This window comes from Haliotis asinina, chromosome 4, assembly GCF_037392515.1.
Source record: "Haliotis asinina isolate JCU_RB_2024 chromosome 4, JCU_Hal_asi_v2, whole genome shotgun sequence".
NCBI classification, from domain to species: Eukaryota; Metazoa; Mollusca; class Gastropoda; order Lepetellida; family Haliotidae; genus Haliotis; species Haliotis asinina.
In genome coordinates, this window is record NC_090283.1 from 23,449,271 (window position 1) to 23,465,931 (window position 16,661).

Consider the following 16,661-nt stretch of genomic DNA (forward strand, 5'->3'; position numbering starts at 1 on the left):
CACGGCCATGATATTGCAAGAATATTTCTAAAAGGGGAGCACAATCATAACATTATTCATTCGCAAAAGGTTTTACCACAAAACCTCCTCTTTCGGATATGTAGCTTTTTATACATTTTTGTGGACATATTTTGTGTTGAGTGCCATCCACAACATTTAAGTCTGAAAAAAAAAAGAAAAAGAAAAAAGATGATGACGCAATTACACACTAACGCACGTACGCACTCATGCAATAACGCGCTCGCTCGTTCGCACCAGGGAGACTACTAGTATATATACACGTTGTAGATTATCCCTGCTCGCACTCACACTCACAAGTGCACGCTTAAATGCAATCACCCTCTCACATATTACTATTATATGTACTCTGTTTCTTTCCAAACATATTTGTTTACAAATCATTACCGTCGCCTTCATGTCTACATTCTTTTGCGGCTTATTTGATATAATACGGTTTGTGCAGGCCGCACTAACCTATTAAACGTTACTTCGTCATTCGTCCACAATGATCCCTTGATAAGCATTACCGTAAACCCGTAAACCAGTGAGGTATTTTGTGTGCGTGAGAATTCCTACTTTTGCATTAACCCGACAGGTGCTCGTTTCGTTCCGTGTCCTTATCCGAGCACCTATTTAAGGCAGCCGTCGGTTGGGATGGTGATAGCGTCAAAATGGCGACGAAGTGGACACGGTGGTTGAACGAGAACGATGCTCTTGTTGAGTACGGTGAACAAGCTCCGTCACCATCGAAGGATTTCTTCCATATATTTGTTACACCGAACCAGGTAATTCTGTAAATTTAGCATGGGCTTTACTTCTTTGTTTTTACGAATCGGGTCAACCGCTCGTCAACACTCAACAACAGTTCACGCCCTCGCAAGTTGCATTCACTCTTTCTGTCATTGAATCAATAATGGATAGTGACAGACGGCGAAGCAGATTAGGGCTAGTTTATGTGCTTTATTTACATTCCCAGTTGTTTATGAATTGATTGATCGTACACTGTACGATGACGCTGATTCAGTGGTAGTTATGATAATACTCATCAATATATTCATACAGTACTTTCAGCCTTCCTCGTGTAAATGTTGCTTCTTTTTTCATTTACATGACAGAGACTGTGTCTGTTTTTGTTTGGTTTTACTGTCTATATTTAGCAGTTAAATAGGGTATGGTACAACATCTGTATCTCCAAATGTATTTTATTTTCTAATGAACAAATTGAAATGTGATTATTTCTAATATGAAGACGCATGTTTATAATATGAATAAGCACCACACCACTCCCCACACTGATACAAGTTCTGATTAAGTTGCTCCTCCCATCAACCATGCGCATGTCATGACTACAAGGTCAATTACTTCCTCTCCCAAGCATAACTAGTACAGATTGGTATGAAGGGATTTATTAATGTGAATAATATTTATAATACATTTGTACAAAATCTATGACTCCCCTCCCTCACCCTCCCCCACTCACCCTCCCCGAAACAAAAATGCCCAGGTGACCACCATGCACCACCATCCTTTGAAATCATCATCACCTCTCTTGCCATAAATTATATAAACAGTCACGTAATGACGTTGCTATCTCTCCCTCCTGATTACTGTACATCCATGGGCTGAGCTTCAGTACAGCCTTGGGCCATGGCTACTCACAGCCATATATTGTTTTCTGTATTATGGTTGAATGTAAGGGTAAACAAGGATAAGTTTGACCAGCACAGAGAACATATTTAATGAGAGATGGTGCAACTGGCAGTGAGCAAACCCATTTGGTTTGTGATGGGTAGGTAGAGCAGATGTAGGTTAGTGCACGTGCAGTGCATGACAATGAAAATGATACCACATGGAACAGTTTCCATGACAACCTGGGCCCTCTTTGGTCACAATGGCAAGCACCAGTGTGCAGCACTCATGATCATACATGCTGTTAGAGGTCAATTGTCAGGTCGGCGCTCAACTTATTCTTGTTTGCCAGTAAATATCTAATGGGTTATTTTATTTATGGTTATTCAAGGTTATATACAGTCACAGTTTGGATTTTATCTGGATTTTATGGGCGATACCATCTGGTTATGTGTATGAGCTGATGCTTTGAAGGTTACATGTTCTGTTCGTGTTGTAACAGTTCATCTACCGGCTTTGGAAGATAGTTCCTCCAACCCGCTCCGACTACCAGAACCACCCACCAACGGAGGTCAGGAACTCATGGGAGGACTTCCTGCTCGATGACCGCCTACACAGTGAGTGATAGGACTGCACGGTATTACCAGTATACCACAAATACAATTTTCAATTGATATGTTTTGTCCATGAACCATTATATTTGGTAAAGGACATATTTGAAGTTTTGGTAATGATATCTTTATAGTTGAAATTAAAATTGTCACTGACTTTCTTCCATAACTGATGTTTTCCTTCGTTATTCAATGACAAAGTGGCATACTGTACTTACTGAGGTTCTTGAGAGGTATTTTAGAAGTTGGTGAATGTATAAGACGAGTATGTGGATGACAAGTTCTTTGTTATTGTATAACATGTCGTTTCAGGGCTACTTATTGCCCCATCAGTCACCTGAAGAAGGGTCAAGAAGTAACCAAGAAACATCATGTAATGCAATGAAGAAGTTGCCATCTATACATATTACAATGCTAAATTCGTAACAGAAAGTCGATTTATATTATTTTTAAAACATTTAGTTGGATGCAGGTTAGAACCGGTCTTTGGCAACTGATGCTTCCATAACTCGCGACTAACAGGATAAGGTGACCAGGCCAGCTGACCTGGTTGACTCATCATTGTCTCCCAATTGTGTATATCAATGCTCTTGATGTTGATCACTGCATTTTCTGGTCCCAGCTCAGTTATGTACAGACCACCGCCATACAGCTGGAATATTGCCGAGTGTGGCATGAAACAACTAAACAATCAAACTTAATCAAATAAGTTGCCAGGATGGAATATTTCTTTATTTTGTTTCATTCTAACTTTTGTATTGCAACCAGTAACATAAAAGTATTCAAAATATAACGCCCCACATATCAAGACCATGTGTTGATAACAATTTAAAAGACTGGTCTGTCGTTTGATGAGGTCGTAACCTGTAGATTAGCAATATGTTGTTAGCCCAGCTTAGTAACACTTGATTAGATAGTACTTGGTCCATGTCAGCATTTCTCATACCTAGACACGACCTTTTGACCTACCCATATGTGTGTATTATACAAAGCTACCGACCTTCTGTAAGTAGTTAATCTTAGCAGTATCTGATATGTATGGTCCTTGTAATGTTCTATTGTCTCGTACTTGTTACATTGAAGATCATGAGTGTAATTAGTTCTTGATGCCAGAATGCACAAAGAAATATGTTTTATGTTAGGCTGCATAAAAAAATTAAATGTTTCTCAAGCACATTTTTTTCAGAAGCGACAAAGACGTTAGGACTTTTTTTATTACTTTTTGATAGAAACAAAGTGAAGAGGGAGGAACACATTTTTTTTTTCTCTTTACAGGGATGAGAAATTTCCGCGGATCCGCGGAAATCCGCGTTTTTTTACATCCCCAGAGTCATTTTTCTGAAACGTCTAAATATATATACAGTGTTAATATTGATTTTAGAAGCCATATTTAGTGTGTAAAATGCCAAAATCCCAGGAGCTTCCGGGGGGCTTCGCCCCCCTGGGCCCCCGTCCAGGCTCCGCCCTGGACTTGGCTAGACCCCCGACTAGTTTTCAGCTGTAAATGAAAATTTCCATTCTCATCCCTGTCTTTAAGAAATACATCACTGGAAGTTGAGCATGTGATACTGAGTTGTAGAATCAGTCACACTCGTTCTTACAGACACTTATTCTTATAGTGGACAAAAGGGTGATCGGGACACAGCCAAATCAAAAATATTTTTTCAAATGACAATGAAAAGTTGTCACGCACTCAAATAACACGGACACGCCGATGCCCAAGAAATATTTTGCTTTGTTTATTTAGCCTTATTTATTTTATTATTAAGTAAAGAAGATTATATGAGGCATCAGTGCCGAGTTTTACATTAGGATGTTGATTGCAGTGAACTAAATATAATTTTTTTCTTCCAGTTTATGATTCCATCATGGTTAAAATACTGGAAAAAAAATGTTTTTTTAACGACTCATACTTGTTACATTGAATATCAAGGTTAAAATTAGTCCCTGAATACCTGGTGAGTCTCAGAAATTTGTCTTGGTGTTTTTTATATGGCCAAGGCTTCGTTCTGAGTTTTACATTTTACCATTGGTTGCAATAAAAGGAATTATAAAAAGCTCCAGCATAACACCACGGCCCATGTAAATAATGGGAAAAATATGCTTCTTCTCTGTTGATTTGTGTGACAGTGTTGTGCCAACATAATCTCATATCAAAACATAGACTAACGTAGATATAAGATCGATTAGGACTGTGAGACAGACTAATATTAGAAACAAAAACACCATGATTTTGAATGTAGGAGACTGCTGGTCTGATTCATTTGTACAAGCATTATGTAAAAAAAATTGAAAAAAATTGGGGAGAATGTTTGTTGCAGTAAAAAGGCATTTGATTGCTGTCCGTTTACAGTTGAATCCAGCTTCTCAATGTGTGTGTGCATATATCAATGATACCCCAGCATCAATGTGATCTTTGCAAAAAGCTTATTATAAAACATTTACAGGTACACAGCAATCACAACCCATGATTTCATTGTAAATTGGAGCTGTGGTCTCACATTGCCAAAACGTTTTTTTTTAAAATGATCGAACATTAATGAACACTTTGTGTATGTCTCTAATAGTGTCCGTTAGTCCAGTAACCATTCGCTCGGGTGTATTCATCTGGGGCAGGTTTGTTGTTTATCTAAGTGAGATATGCAAACTGGAATATATTCAAGTCATGGAGTACTGACATTTCTGTTATTTTGCCAAGCCCCTTATGGCACCAATAGGAAACAAGAGGCATTGTTCGCAATTCATTGTTTGTTTTAGTCTTGTTCTTGTAAAGTGGCTCCTCATGGTACTGGTTTTAAACTGGGAGATATCATTTAAATACTTCAACTTATGCAATTACTTGACATGTTTGTTATTGTCATAACTAGATATTAACCATAAAGCATTCATGAATATATATATTGTTGTTCCCTGGTCGCGAGGGGGTCATGGGCTCATGTACCCTCGAGGTTTGTTTATGTTCCCCAAGTCTGCAGGGACCAGTGAACAACGTATTTATCTTACCGAACACCCGAGTTTTAATTTTAAACTGTTTGAGGCACTTCTGTTGAATGCGAGGTGAATCGCCATTTTGCAGATGACACAAGGTAAACAAATTTAGAGTTATCTCCCTTCCGTTGATTTTCAATCGCAAAACATCAGTAATTTCCATGCTTGATGCATGATTCAATGTTATTCGAGGTAAAAAAGTACTACCATGAAGCCCCAGAAGACCACCAGAATATATATATATATATATTCATTACTAGTATATACTTGTCAAATGTCACATTCGCCTCAGAGTGTATTCCTTGAAGCCCCCCGTCTTCTGTGTTTCAGACCCATGGAGTTCCGGGGTAGAAAATAGGACCTCTGTAACCCAATCTTGCCATAAAAGGCGATTATGTATGTCGTAAGAGGCAACTAACGGGATCGGGTGGTCATGCTCACTGACTTGCTTGACACGTCATCAGTTCCCAGTTGTGCAGATCGATGCTGATGCTGTTGATCACTGGATTGTCTGGTCCAAACTCGATTATTTACAGACCTCCGCCGAATAGCTGGAATATTGCTGAGTGCGGCGTAAAACTAAAATCACTCACTCACTGTTTTACTGTAGAACTGGTCCCTTTATCAGTAGAAGACATAACACGTATGCAAGATGGTCCCCCATTACGTGTACATTAGTGACTAGCCTAGAGGGGGTCACTCATTCGTGTGACTGCCTGATCACGGACACGGAAATTCTGCATGTCACACAAAAACACTTCTAAAAGTATTATTTATAAAAAAGAATGAAACGAAACTGAGAGATGTTGAAGTTATTTGATGGCATGAATGAACATGTAAAAAGAGTAAATTAAATAGTCAGATTTTGACAAATATGTGCAAACTTCAGCAAAATTTGATGACATGCAACAGTGAATTCCACTTATGTGCATGTTTTTCAGAAACTTACGTACTTGTGTTTGTCAAATTTCACAAGCCAGTCTTTGAAGATCAGCACTGTCATCCAAACCTTCTTGTTGGCATACCAGTGACACACAGAATTAGGATCAAAAGTACCAGAACACCTTGGCTTGTTAAATTTCCAAATCACCAGTGGTTCGGGTTTGTCAGTGCCTGATGGGTTCACCACAAGCATAACAGTAAGGTGATCTTTTGATTGTTTCTTACCGGACACGGGGCAAGTGCTCAGTGTGTAGTATGGTTCAGTTTTGTAAAACAAACCAGTTTCATCACAGTTATAATTGTCACATGGATTATATTCTGCCAGAATTTGCTGCAATTCTTCTCTTCCTGCATCTACAGCGATCTCTGGGGCTGAGGCTGATTCACCATGAATTTTGTGCATTTTAATTCCATGTCGTTGCTTGAATCTGCCACCGTCACCCATCCACTACTGTAGGCAAAATCAGTAACTCCTAATTTTTCCCCTAGAATCTTAGCCTGTTCTCTTAACAGTTCATCATTCATATGGATTGACCTACTCCTAACATCAGTAAACCACAAAAATAACACCTTTTCAAGATCCTCCTGCTGGGGTTTTCTAGCTCTTGAAGCATTGGAATCAGTTGTAGATATGCTCAACCACTTAGCGGACTGCTTCAGGATGTTAGATGTGGTTGATCGTCCAATCTTCACATCAAACTTCTGCTCGGCAAAAGTGATGACTTGTTGTGTTGTCTGGGGTTTGTCTTTCTTCAAAAGGCAGATTTCTTTCTTGATCAATGGCGTAATTTCTACTCGGGCTCGCTTAGCAGGTGGTGTACTCGTGACAGACACAGACACAGAAATTCTGCATGTCACGCAAAAACACTTCTAAAAGTATTATTTATAAAAAAGAATGAAACGAAACTGAGAGATGTTGAAGTTATTTGATGGCATGAATGAACATGTAAAAAGAGTAAATTAAATAGTCAGATTTTGACAAATATGTGCAAACTTCAGCAAAATTTGATGACATGCAACAGTGAATTCCACTTATGTGCATGTTTTTCAGAAACTTACGTACTTGTGTTTGTCAAATTTCAGATTTCTTTCTTGATCAATGGCGTAATTTCTACTCGGGCTCGCTTAGCAGGTGGTGTACTCGTGACAGACACAGACATTAATTAATTATCTTGTGTTTGTAATTAACAAGTGGGATGTTCACCAACAGTGGTGTCAAGCAGCAGCCAGTAAGGAACACGTTAATTACCAACCATGTGTGACTGTTTGTGTACGGTCAGATTATCTGACCAGCTGTGCTGATTGTCGGATTAACAAATGTTTTTACAATGTGTTTACAATAATCACTTGCTAGCTTGGTGTGTGAGAGTCGGAATGCGAGAATGTCGGATTAATGAGAGTAATAATCACCGTTTTAAATGGTTCCCTAATTTTTGGTTGGATTAGCGTGAATGTCGGATCATTGACTGTCGGACAGACGAGAGTTGACTGTATAGTGTTTTCTGATAGCTCATTCATCGTAGAATCAAAATTTGTTTATGGTTTATATGGTGATAAAGTTGTTGATGCAGTTGGTAAGATTTAGGCTTCAGATTCTAGTTTCTGATTATTTTCACTGAAATGATATGAGTCAATGACTCAGTCACTGACCCACCCACCCACCCACTCACTCACTCACCTACCCACCCTCTCACTCTCCCACGAACCCATTCCTTCACTCACCCACTCACCACTCATTCACTCATGCACTCACCCACACACTCATCCATCCACCCACCCTCTCACCAAACCTCTCACTCACTCACTCACTCACTCACTCACTCACTCACTCACTCACTCACTCACTCACTCACTCACTCACTCACTCACTCACTCACTCACTCACTCACTCACTCACTCACCTAAGATTTTATACAACACTGCATGTTGATGTCTGTATGACTGTCACACTCACTGCCCAGTTTTCTGTATACAGGTGAGCTGCAGCGAGTGGGCGGCACCAAGACACTGGACTACTTGCTGAATGTCGCCAACGGTCACCTGGACTATCTCCCTCGTCTTCCCTCCAAAGTCCTCATCCATATTATCATGATGCTTGACCTAGAGGACATCAAGGCTCTGAGTCTCGTGTCTCATTACTTCAAAGAGGTAAGTATACTGGATCAATTTACTGTCAGCATGGACCTGTCTAGCTCAAATTCCCCCAGTTCTGGAGTTAGAAATAACCAATTAAGATGTCAGAAATAGATTCTTTTTCAAAGTGTACAGAGGAATAGTTCAGATTCATTTGTCTTGGACTCATCATCCTCGATATCTCCAGGATATACGTTCCAATAAATCTCCACTATACCCTGGATGAATTTATTATCCCCTTGGCTTGCTTTTTTTCCAGTCAGGTGTCTACACTGGGAACTCGAGGCAGGGAATCACAATTCTTTTTAAAAGCCACTTGCCCCATTGCAAGTGACTTCAAGAAAGTAACTTGTCCTGACTAATTTTCCACTTGCCCTGATTTTATGACACAGTATTTAATGGTAATGTTTACTGGACTATTTATCAAAGAGTGATAAATTTCCAAGAATGATAGCTCTACTTTATAATTATTGCAAAATTTATTATTTATTATAGGTACATTATGAGCAGATATGAAATGGAATCCAATTTGATTTGCAGTTTGAAACCATAAGTGGAAATTATCTAGTAGTCCATGGACAAGTAAGATACTATTATTTGATTGCCAGTAACAAAAATTGACTTTTCCCAGGCCTCGGGCGATGGGATTTTTGAACCGCTGTGAGGGAACCAATCACAACTCACTTTCGCTCTGGAAATTATCTAATCGATGAAACTTGGCATCACAAACCATCCAGAGGTACAATGAAAGAGGTAGAAGGAGTTTCAGACCTGTCAGTTTGTCTGTGTGATTTCCCCAAAATCTGAGTCACACTGGGAACAAACCATCGCAGTTGCAGCTGCTATCTTTCTTGACACTGGCAAGCTCAGATGTAATGGCATCTTAAATAAATTATTGGACTGAGCCATAGATGCATTGAGGGTCTAGTGGAGATTTATCGGAGCATATACCCCTGGAAATATCACAGAGGTGGACTCACAGTCATAAACTAACCCACAAACTAAGTTATCATCCAAACTAAGGTATCATCCAGCTCCACCAGTGTTAAACTGAAAGTTCAAGAGGGCCAGCGCTAAACAGTTTGATGTGATGCAAAAATAGGCTTTTTCATCATTTCAGTTATTCAGATTTATCATATATCTTTCAAAAATCATAGTATTATTTATATAATTTTGTTTTTGTCACTATTTGTGTCATTTCAATATTTACTGTGCCATTGTATGCAAATTCTGCACTTTTTTAATCCCTGATGGATCTCAGCAGTAGGGATTTCAGATTTCCAAATTTCTGTTATGAAAGTCATGATCAACTTGTGTACACTTCATTGACAACAGAGTGAGTGAGTTTAGTTTTACGCCACACTCAGCAATATTCCAGCTATATGGCGACGGTCTGTAAATAATCAAGTCTGGACCAGACAATCCAGTGACTAACAACATGAGCATCAATCTGTGCAATTGGCAACCAATGACATGTGTCAATGAAGTCAGCGAGCCTGACCACCCGATCCCGTTAGTCGCCTCTTACGACAAGCATAGTCGCCTTTTATGGCAAGCATGGGTTGCTGAAGGCCTATTCTACCGTGGGACCTTCACAGGTCCATTGACAACAGAGGGATACAGTGGAAGTTTTAGACATTCTGCAATGAATACAATATTTAAAGGCTACCTTTTAAAGAAGTAAGAAGTTAAATGTTTTATCATAGTAAAGATTTACCCAGTTTTCCTTCTAGGGGCACTGTTGTCTGGAGTTATGGGTCAATCTCTTTTTGTTCTAGTTGTGTAACAGCAATGAACTATGGGAGAAGATCTACAGACAGAACAGTGAGACGCCAATCACAGATGAGTTGCAGAGTCTTGCCAAGGAGCATGGCTGGAAGGATCTTTTCTTTACGAACAAGCTTCAGTTGCAGGCATACCTTCACTTTACTGTTGTTTGTTGTGTGGTAGCATCGTGTGGACAGGTTCATTCTCAGTCAAATTCATACGAAATGCCAGTTCCTGTCGTGAGACGTTTTATTGACAATTGAAATGCGGATGTTAAGTTATGTAAAGAGCAAATAAACATCAATTTTATTTACCTGAGATCGTTAATACCACTTCAAATGCAAAATCAATTGCCTGTGTAACAAAAACTAGCGAGCGAAATTCAGCAAGATCAGTTGTCTGCTATTGACTGGTTATGTAGAATAGTATGGCTCATCATCGAAAACACATACAAAATGCCTGGATGTGGCAAGCGGCTACAGTTTAGCTGATACGACGTTTTGTAGGATACGCATATTTTTGTGAGATATAGATGAATATATCTTTACTACTCAAGGTTAGAAAAATCAAAACTTTAAATGACATTAAAGATAAAAATTACGTTTTTGGAAGACAACATTGAAAACCCCAAACACCGGGATATAGCTTGAATATTTTCTGATAAGGCCAGACCAATTTTATTTCACATTTCACAGATCCACCTCTTGTATTTTTTCAAGAATAAGAAAATAAATAAATAAATGAATTTTCCCCTTAAAAAATAAAATCGTTATGTTTTTATTGACCAAAAATGTAAACTTGCAAGAAAAAGCTTATGTGATTGTATTTTGTCCTTTATACACTTAGTATATTTCCAGAAATGAAATACATGTACTTATTATATTTAGAAGGAATATTACTTTGACTAGTGATAGAATTTTTATTTTTTGTTTCCTTCTGCCTATAGGTTTTCTGAAGACAAAAATCTGTTAAAAAAAGAAATAATATTGCTCTGGCCTAAGCACCATCTGATCAGAAATGACCAGACAAGCTCATGAGATCACGATCAGTAGTCTAAATCACTGAGATTAGGCTGGCAGAGTTGCGTCCCTTAATCATGCCAGGAGCTCATGATCAGGGGCTGAATTCCAGTACTTTCCCTGATTATATTTCTGTTTTAACTTGTGTTAATGGATTTTGTCATATTCATATAAAACCTGGAGCACTAAGAGCTTTCATTGCACTACCAGCTGCGTGTTCAATGTGACATTTGATACATATTCCCTTACTGAAGGACTAAAAATGTGTTGTCATTTTTCACAGAAACATTTGCGGCGTCAAGCGGAAAGACAAGCCCCAGCCAACCAGGCCTTCCTGACCCAATCAGTGGAATAGAGACAACGTTCAGGACAGCTGAGGTAGAGTCATCACATCCGCCATCTTTGCTCTCTACCTCCAATCAAATTCCAGCTCTTGCATCACATGACCTTATCTTGACCAGAGGGTAAATATCTTGGTCAGGCATTCTAGGTGTTTGTGCTTAACTACAGATTTGGTTAAGTGGAAAGGTTGATTTGAATTGTTTTGTTTGACTGTTTTGTTAATGTGAGTATTAAAATCATCATCATGATAATTTTTTAACAATAACCTTCACAATGAAGGAGGTTCTTGTTTGTTTGCTGTTACAAGAACTGATGAAACATGGCACTTTTACTTCCATGCCTTTGGGAGAAAGCAGTCAGATAATGACTGGCAGCGTATGTCAGTTGCCTTCCTAAATTTATAAGGTTAAGACTATTCTGATAAACTTTCTTACATATCATGTGACTACATAATAAACATGGTTCCCTTTTATTGCATATTCATCATTGTCTACAAAACAAACTACATTTCAATTAGAGAGTTAGATGGCTTAGCAGTCCATTATCAGCATTACATGAGGTGATGACTTGTGTGACCCTTAACTGACTTGAGATCATACAGTCAAATGACTCATTCAGATTAAACTGACAAATGCTCATCAGCCAGTAAAATATGACATTTCCTGCCAGTTTGGAAGTTCCACGTACTTGCCAGTTCCACAGCTTCTTACTACCCACACACTATGAATATAGACCTGTTAGAAGGAATCATTGTTGTTGGTTGTAAATTTCAGGATTTTGAGTATGAACAAATTTTGAGCTAAGTTAGTGAGGGAGAGAGCAAGTAATGTAACATCCAAACTGAATTAACTGTAGAGATGATTTGGAAAATTATTGTTATAGAATGATGCCACTTACTAACGATCCTGAATTTTTAAAAAATACCCATGTCATGAAATTTAAAATTAATGTGCAGAGTGTATGAAAAGATATGGGATGAGAATATACCCCTGCATCCCCCCTCTGGATCAGAGAGTTGTTACTTATACATTATGATAATGTAACTGAATTTGCTTTTGCTTAATTGTCTTATTTTTAACATAGTCAGCAGTATTAATTATCATTAAATATTCAGAGAAGCTTATTGCAGTATATGTGCATGAAATGTTTGGAGTAGTGGTGATGTTTGGTTGTGTGGTTGAAATATCTTGTAGTTGGACGAAACAAACAAACATATTTAGCTATGTTCAGTTTTGTTGTGCCTGATTATATGATTTGGTTTGCAATTAGTTTCAAATGGAAAGGAAGAAGTTTGAAAAGGGTCCTTTTGGTTCAATCTGAACTTGTTTTAGAAATACAGAAATGGATCAATTATATCTGTAACTGTAATGCCTGTTTAACTATTCATTTCCATCCAGCACTGTATAGTTCAGTACATTTCTTTATGGTTCTGTACAGTCCGGTAGACTTTGGTATAGTTTGCTACAGTTTCAAATGGATCACTGCCAGAATATGTGTTCAAAGAGGATTCGTCTTCTCAATTCAAGTGCAAATTTACTGCAGCCACCTGCAAAAGTCAAATCAGTAATTTGTAACATATTTCCTCTGGATAATTAATTGACTACTTATGTCAAGACAGAGTTGCTAGATAGTCTCAAAGTCACCAGGCATTGATTTGGAATTGATAAAGGTCCAACAGGGTATATTTGGTCAGTACAGTGTTTAATGTGTCAAAGTGGCGCTGAACAGGATATAGTGAGGACTGAAACGGAGATCATTTGCCAGTCTGTTTCTGTATCTGATAGACATATAAATTCCAGGAAAATTAGATCAAACAGAAAAGCAACCAACAAGTTGTTTAAGTCAATGTGTGAATATACTGGTGTTTCTTTGTTATATCATGTTTTCAGAAAATTTCATATTTCAGGAACAAAGTCCAATACTTCCCAGTTAATTGAAACAATAATTATTTTTGGCACAGGGTATTTTGAGAAAATGTGCTGTCTTTCTCAGGTCTGTTATGATTGTGACAGGGGCCTTTTATATATTATTCTGTGTGTCAGATGTATTCACATCACAATGAGTGCATTAAGGGTGATGTCTTTATAAACCACACTGCACTAATCATTTAATGCACTGTGTCCATGTCAGTCGTAAGAGGTGTTTAACAAGATTGGCTGGTGAGGCTTGCTGACTTGGTTGACACATGTCATTTTATCCAATTGCATGGATTGATGCTCATGCTGTTGATCACTAGATCGTCTGGACCAGACTCAAGTTTTACAGACCACCACCATGTAGTGTATTGCTGTATGTGGCGTTTAGCAACAAACAAACAGATAATGTGTCCAAGCAAAGTCATGCCCTTGTGTTTCTCACAATGAAGAATTATCTGAATTGTTATAACTTCAGGTCAGACTGTGGTCATGTGTCAGCCAGTATATACATAGCTGCTGCCATCTTTTGACAGAGACCATATATTATTGTATGGCCTCCGCTTTTGGTGACTGATATTCTTAGTAGTCACCTAGACACTGTAAATGCTCACAGAGTTATCTCCCTTTGATTACGGTCAGTGGTGGCTCTTGACAAGCTTTAGCCAGACGACATCGATAACTCACCAGTCAGCCTTTTCCTTGTCAATGAAACAATTGACACAGCCGCATTAAAAACCTGATTCATTATTTTTGTGTGAATCTGATTGAGAGTGAATCCGTCCATGCTTTTTTGCATTATTTTTTATACCTCCTGTTTATGTAGCGAGATGTTTCCTTTCTGCTTCAAGAGTGTGCCTTCTGTGCTAATATTGTGATATTCATTACTGGAGTTACTTCATACTTTAAAAAACATGATATCGAAATATTTTGTTTCTTTTGTCAAAGTTATGAATTCTCACTGATGAATTCCATGAAAAGTGGATGTTATGTTATTCTTGTTATTTCAGTTTGTTATTACTAATATTTTGGCCAGAAATATGAGGGGGAAAACGCCTGATCATGCTGGGATTATTCTTTGTTTTTCATAAAATAATTCGAACACATTGCCATGTGAAAATAATATTGGTTGAGAAATTAAATGTCAGTGCCTTTAACAAATTGAAAAAAAACAGGTTCAACAGTGCCAAAGCGTAACACCAGATATTGTACAATTGTATCATTTAAGTCAAACACTAAACAAAGACAGTGTAGTATGGACAGATCTTTGGAATTTTTTATTTTAATGGGGTAGTGGGGTAGCCCAGTGGTTACTGCCATGACTTGTGTTCATTTCTCTGAATGGTTGAGGTGTTTCGAATGCTATTTTCCTATTTACTAGTGTCATAATTGGGGAACATTTCCAGAACCAAATGACTCCATCCTGTTTCCAAAACATGTTGCATCGTCTTGTCATTAAAGGAAAGATAACATTTGCTGACAATTTTCTAACAGTGAAAATGCAAACAAAGCATCAAAAACAATTTCAGTATGAAGCAAATTTGACCTTTGGAAAATAAGTTACATGTAATGAATGGCCATACTGTCATGTCGCACAATAATATAGATTGGTCCTGATGACCTACCTTTAAAACAAGACTATGGAATGGCCTCCACAAATGTAAAACAAGAATGTAGAACATGTGACGCGTAAAACAAGAATGTAGAACATGTGACGCGTAAAACAAGAATGTAGAACATGTGACACGTAAAACAAGAATGTAGAACATGTGACACGTAAAACAAGAATGTAGAACATGTGACACGTAAAACAAGAATGTAGAACATGTGACACGTAAAACAAGAATGTAGAACATGTGACGCGTAAAACAAGAATGTAGAACATGTGACATGTAAAACAAGAATGTAGAACATGTGACATGTAAAACAAGAATGTAGAACATGTGACATGTAAAACAAGAATGGCCATGTTGAACAAAGAAATAACAGGATATAATGCATAGATACTTTGTCATGTAACCATGGTAACATAGTCCATATCAGTATCCTTTTAGGCTTTACAGGTTTTGAATATATTCACTGTGTGCATAGTTAGTTTGTTGCCAAAGTAGTTCACTAGTTTAGAGTTTCTTTGAAAATATTGTCATTGATGTATTGGTGTGCCTGAATTATCCAAAGAAACACTGTACATAGTTGTCAAATCAGTTATGGTTATGTTTTAATTGAAAGCATTTGTGATACTTCAGCTGCTGACAGCAGTTTCCCAGTCCATTGTCTAATGCTATTTCTTCTTAACCCTTTCTCCTTCAAACCTTTACAACATAGACTTGACGTCCAAGTTAACATACTTCACTGTGCCTATTCTCATTGGAGTTAGATGTTTTACTCCAGTGAAATCTCTCTTTTGTTTTATGGACATTCCAGAAATTGGTTTGTAAACCACAAAGCATTTGACTTTATGGATAACAGTTTCATTGTTATTTGTGTAGATTGACATTTCTAAAAACATTCTAGCACTAGTATGAGGTTGAACCTTTTGATGACATTTAAACTTGATAATGGTGTGAGAGTCTCTGGGTTTTATCTTTCTGTACAAAACTGGTTCAGAGAACAAATTTCTAACAGGAAACATGTGTCTGGTAATATTATGAAATCATTTAATTAGAATTGCCTAATATTCTTGTCACAAATCTGTTAAATAGAATTTCTGTCATATGAACCACTAAATCTACATTGTTTTATGCAATAAGTTGTCATCTGTTGACTCAAATGCATTGTGATCTTTCTGTCTACGTGGAGATCTGACAATCAATCGATCTCACACAGAAAGTGTCATCAATGGAGGTCAGTTCTACATTGTGCATCTCAACTTCTAAAATGCCACTGAAACAAGACTTTGTACGAGTTGTGTCACATGATAGTCCTATTTTCCATCCTTTGTGAGCAAGAATGGGTAAAAGGTTTTCTGCCATAATGATGTTCCTGTCTCAGTGTGTTTGAGTGAGGTTGGATAATAAAAAAAAATATTACAATTGCAGCTTTGTGTGTTAATCGTTTGTGTCACAAAGGATCACCGAAGCATCAGTTCTTGATGCTGGTACAGACATGACATGCAAGTGTTCACTGACCCATGAATATCCAGGTTAGTGTTGATCATCAGCTATGATGTTGTGTTGAGAGTCTCAGGAGAAGATGGTGAAATATGCTGAGATAGTTGACAGGTCTATCGTATCCCTGTTGCAAAGATCAGTGATCATGCTGTCAGTCACTGGATTGTCTGGTCCAGATTAATTTATTTAAAGATCGTTGTCATATAG

At 37.8% G+C, this 16,661-nt stretch overlaps 1 protein-coding gene across 1 annotated transcript; it reads left to right on the top strand.

Annotated features, from left to right (window-relative positions):
• The first annotated feature begins 637 nt into the window (after window positions 1-637).
• LOC137282362 (F-box only protein 36-like) lies at window positions 638-16,381 on the top strand. The gene is made up of 5 exons (XM_067814106.1): window positions 638-785; window positions 2,132-2,246; window positions 8,146-8,318; window positions 10,082-10,216; window positions 11,373-16,381. The coding sequence occupies exons 1-5, from the start codon at window positions 672-674 to the stop codon at window positions 11,442-11,444; spliced, it is 609 nt and encodes a 202-aa protein (XP_067670207.1). The 5' UTR covers window positions 638-671; the 3' UTR covers window positions 11,445-16,381.
• Window positions 16,382-16,661: the final 280 nt, after the last annotated feature.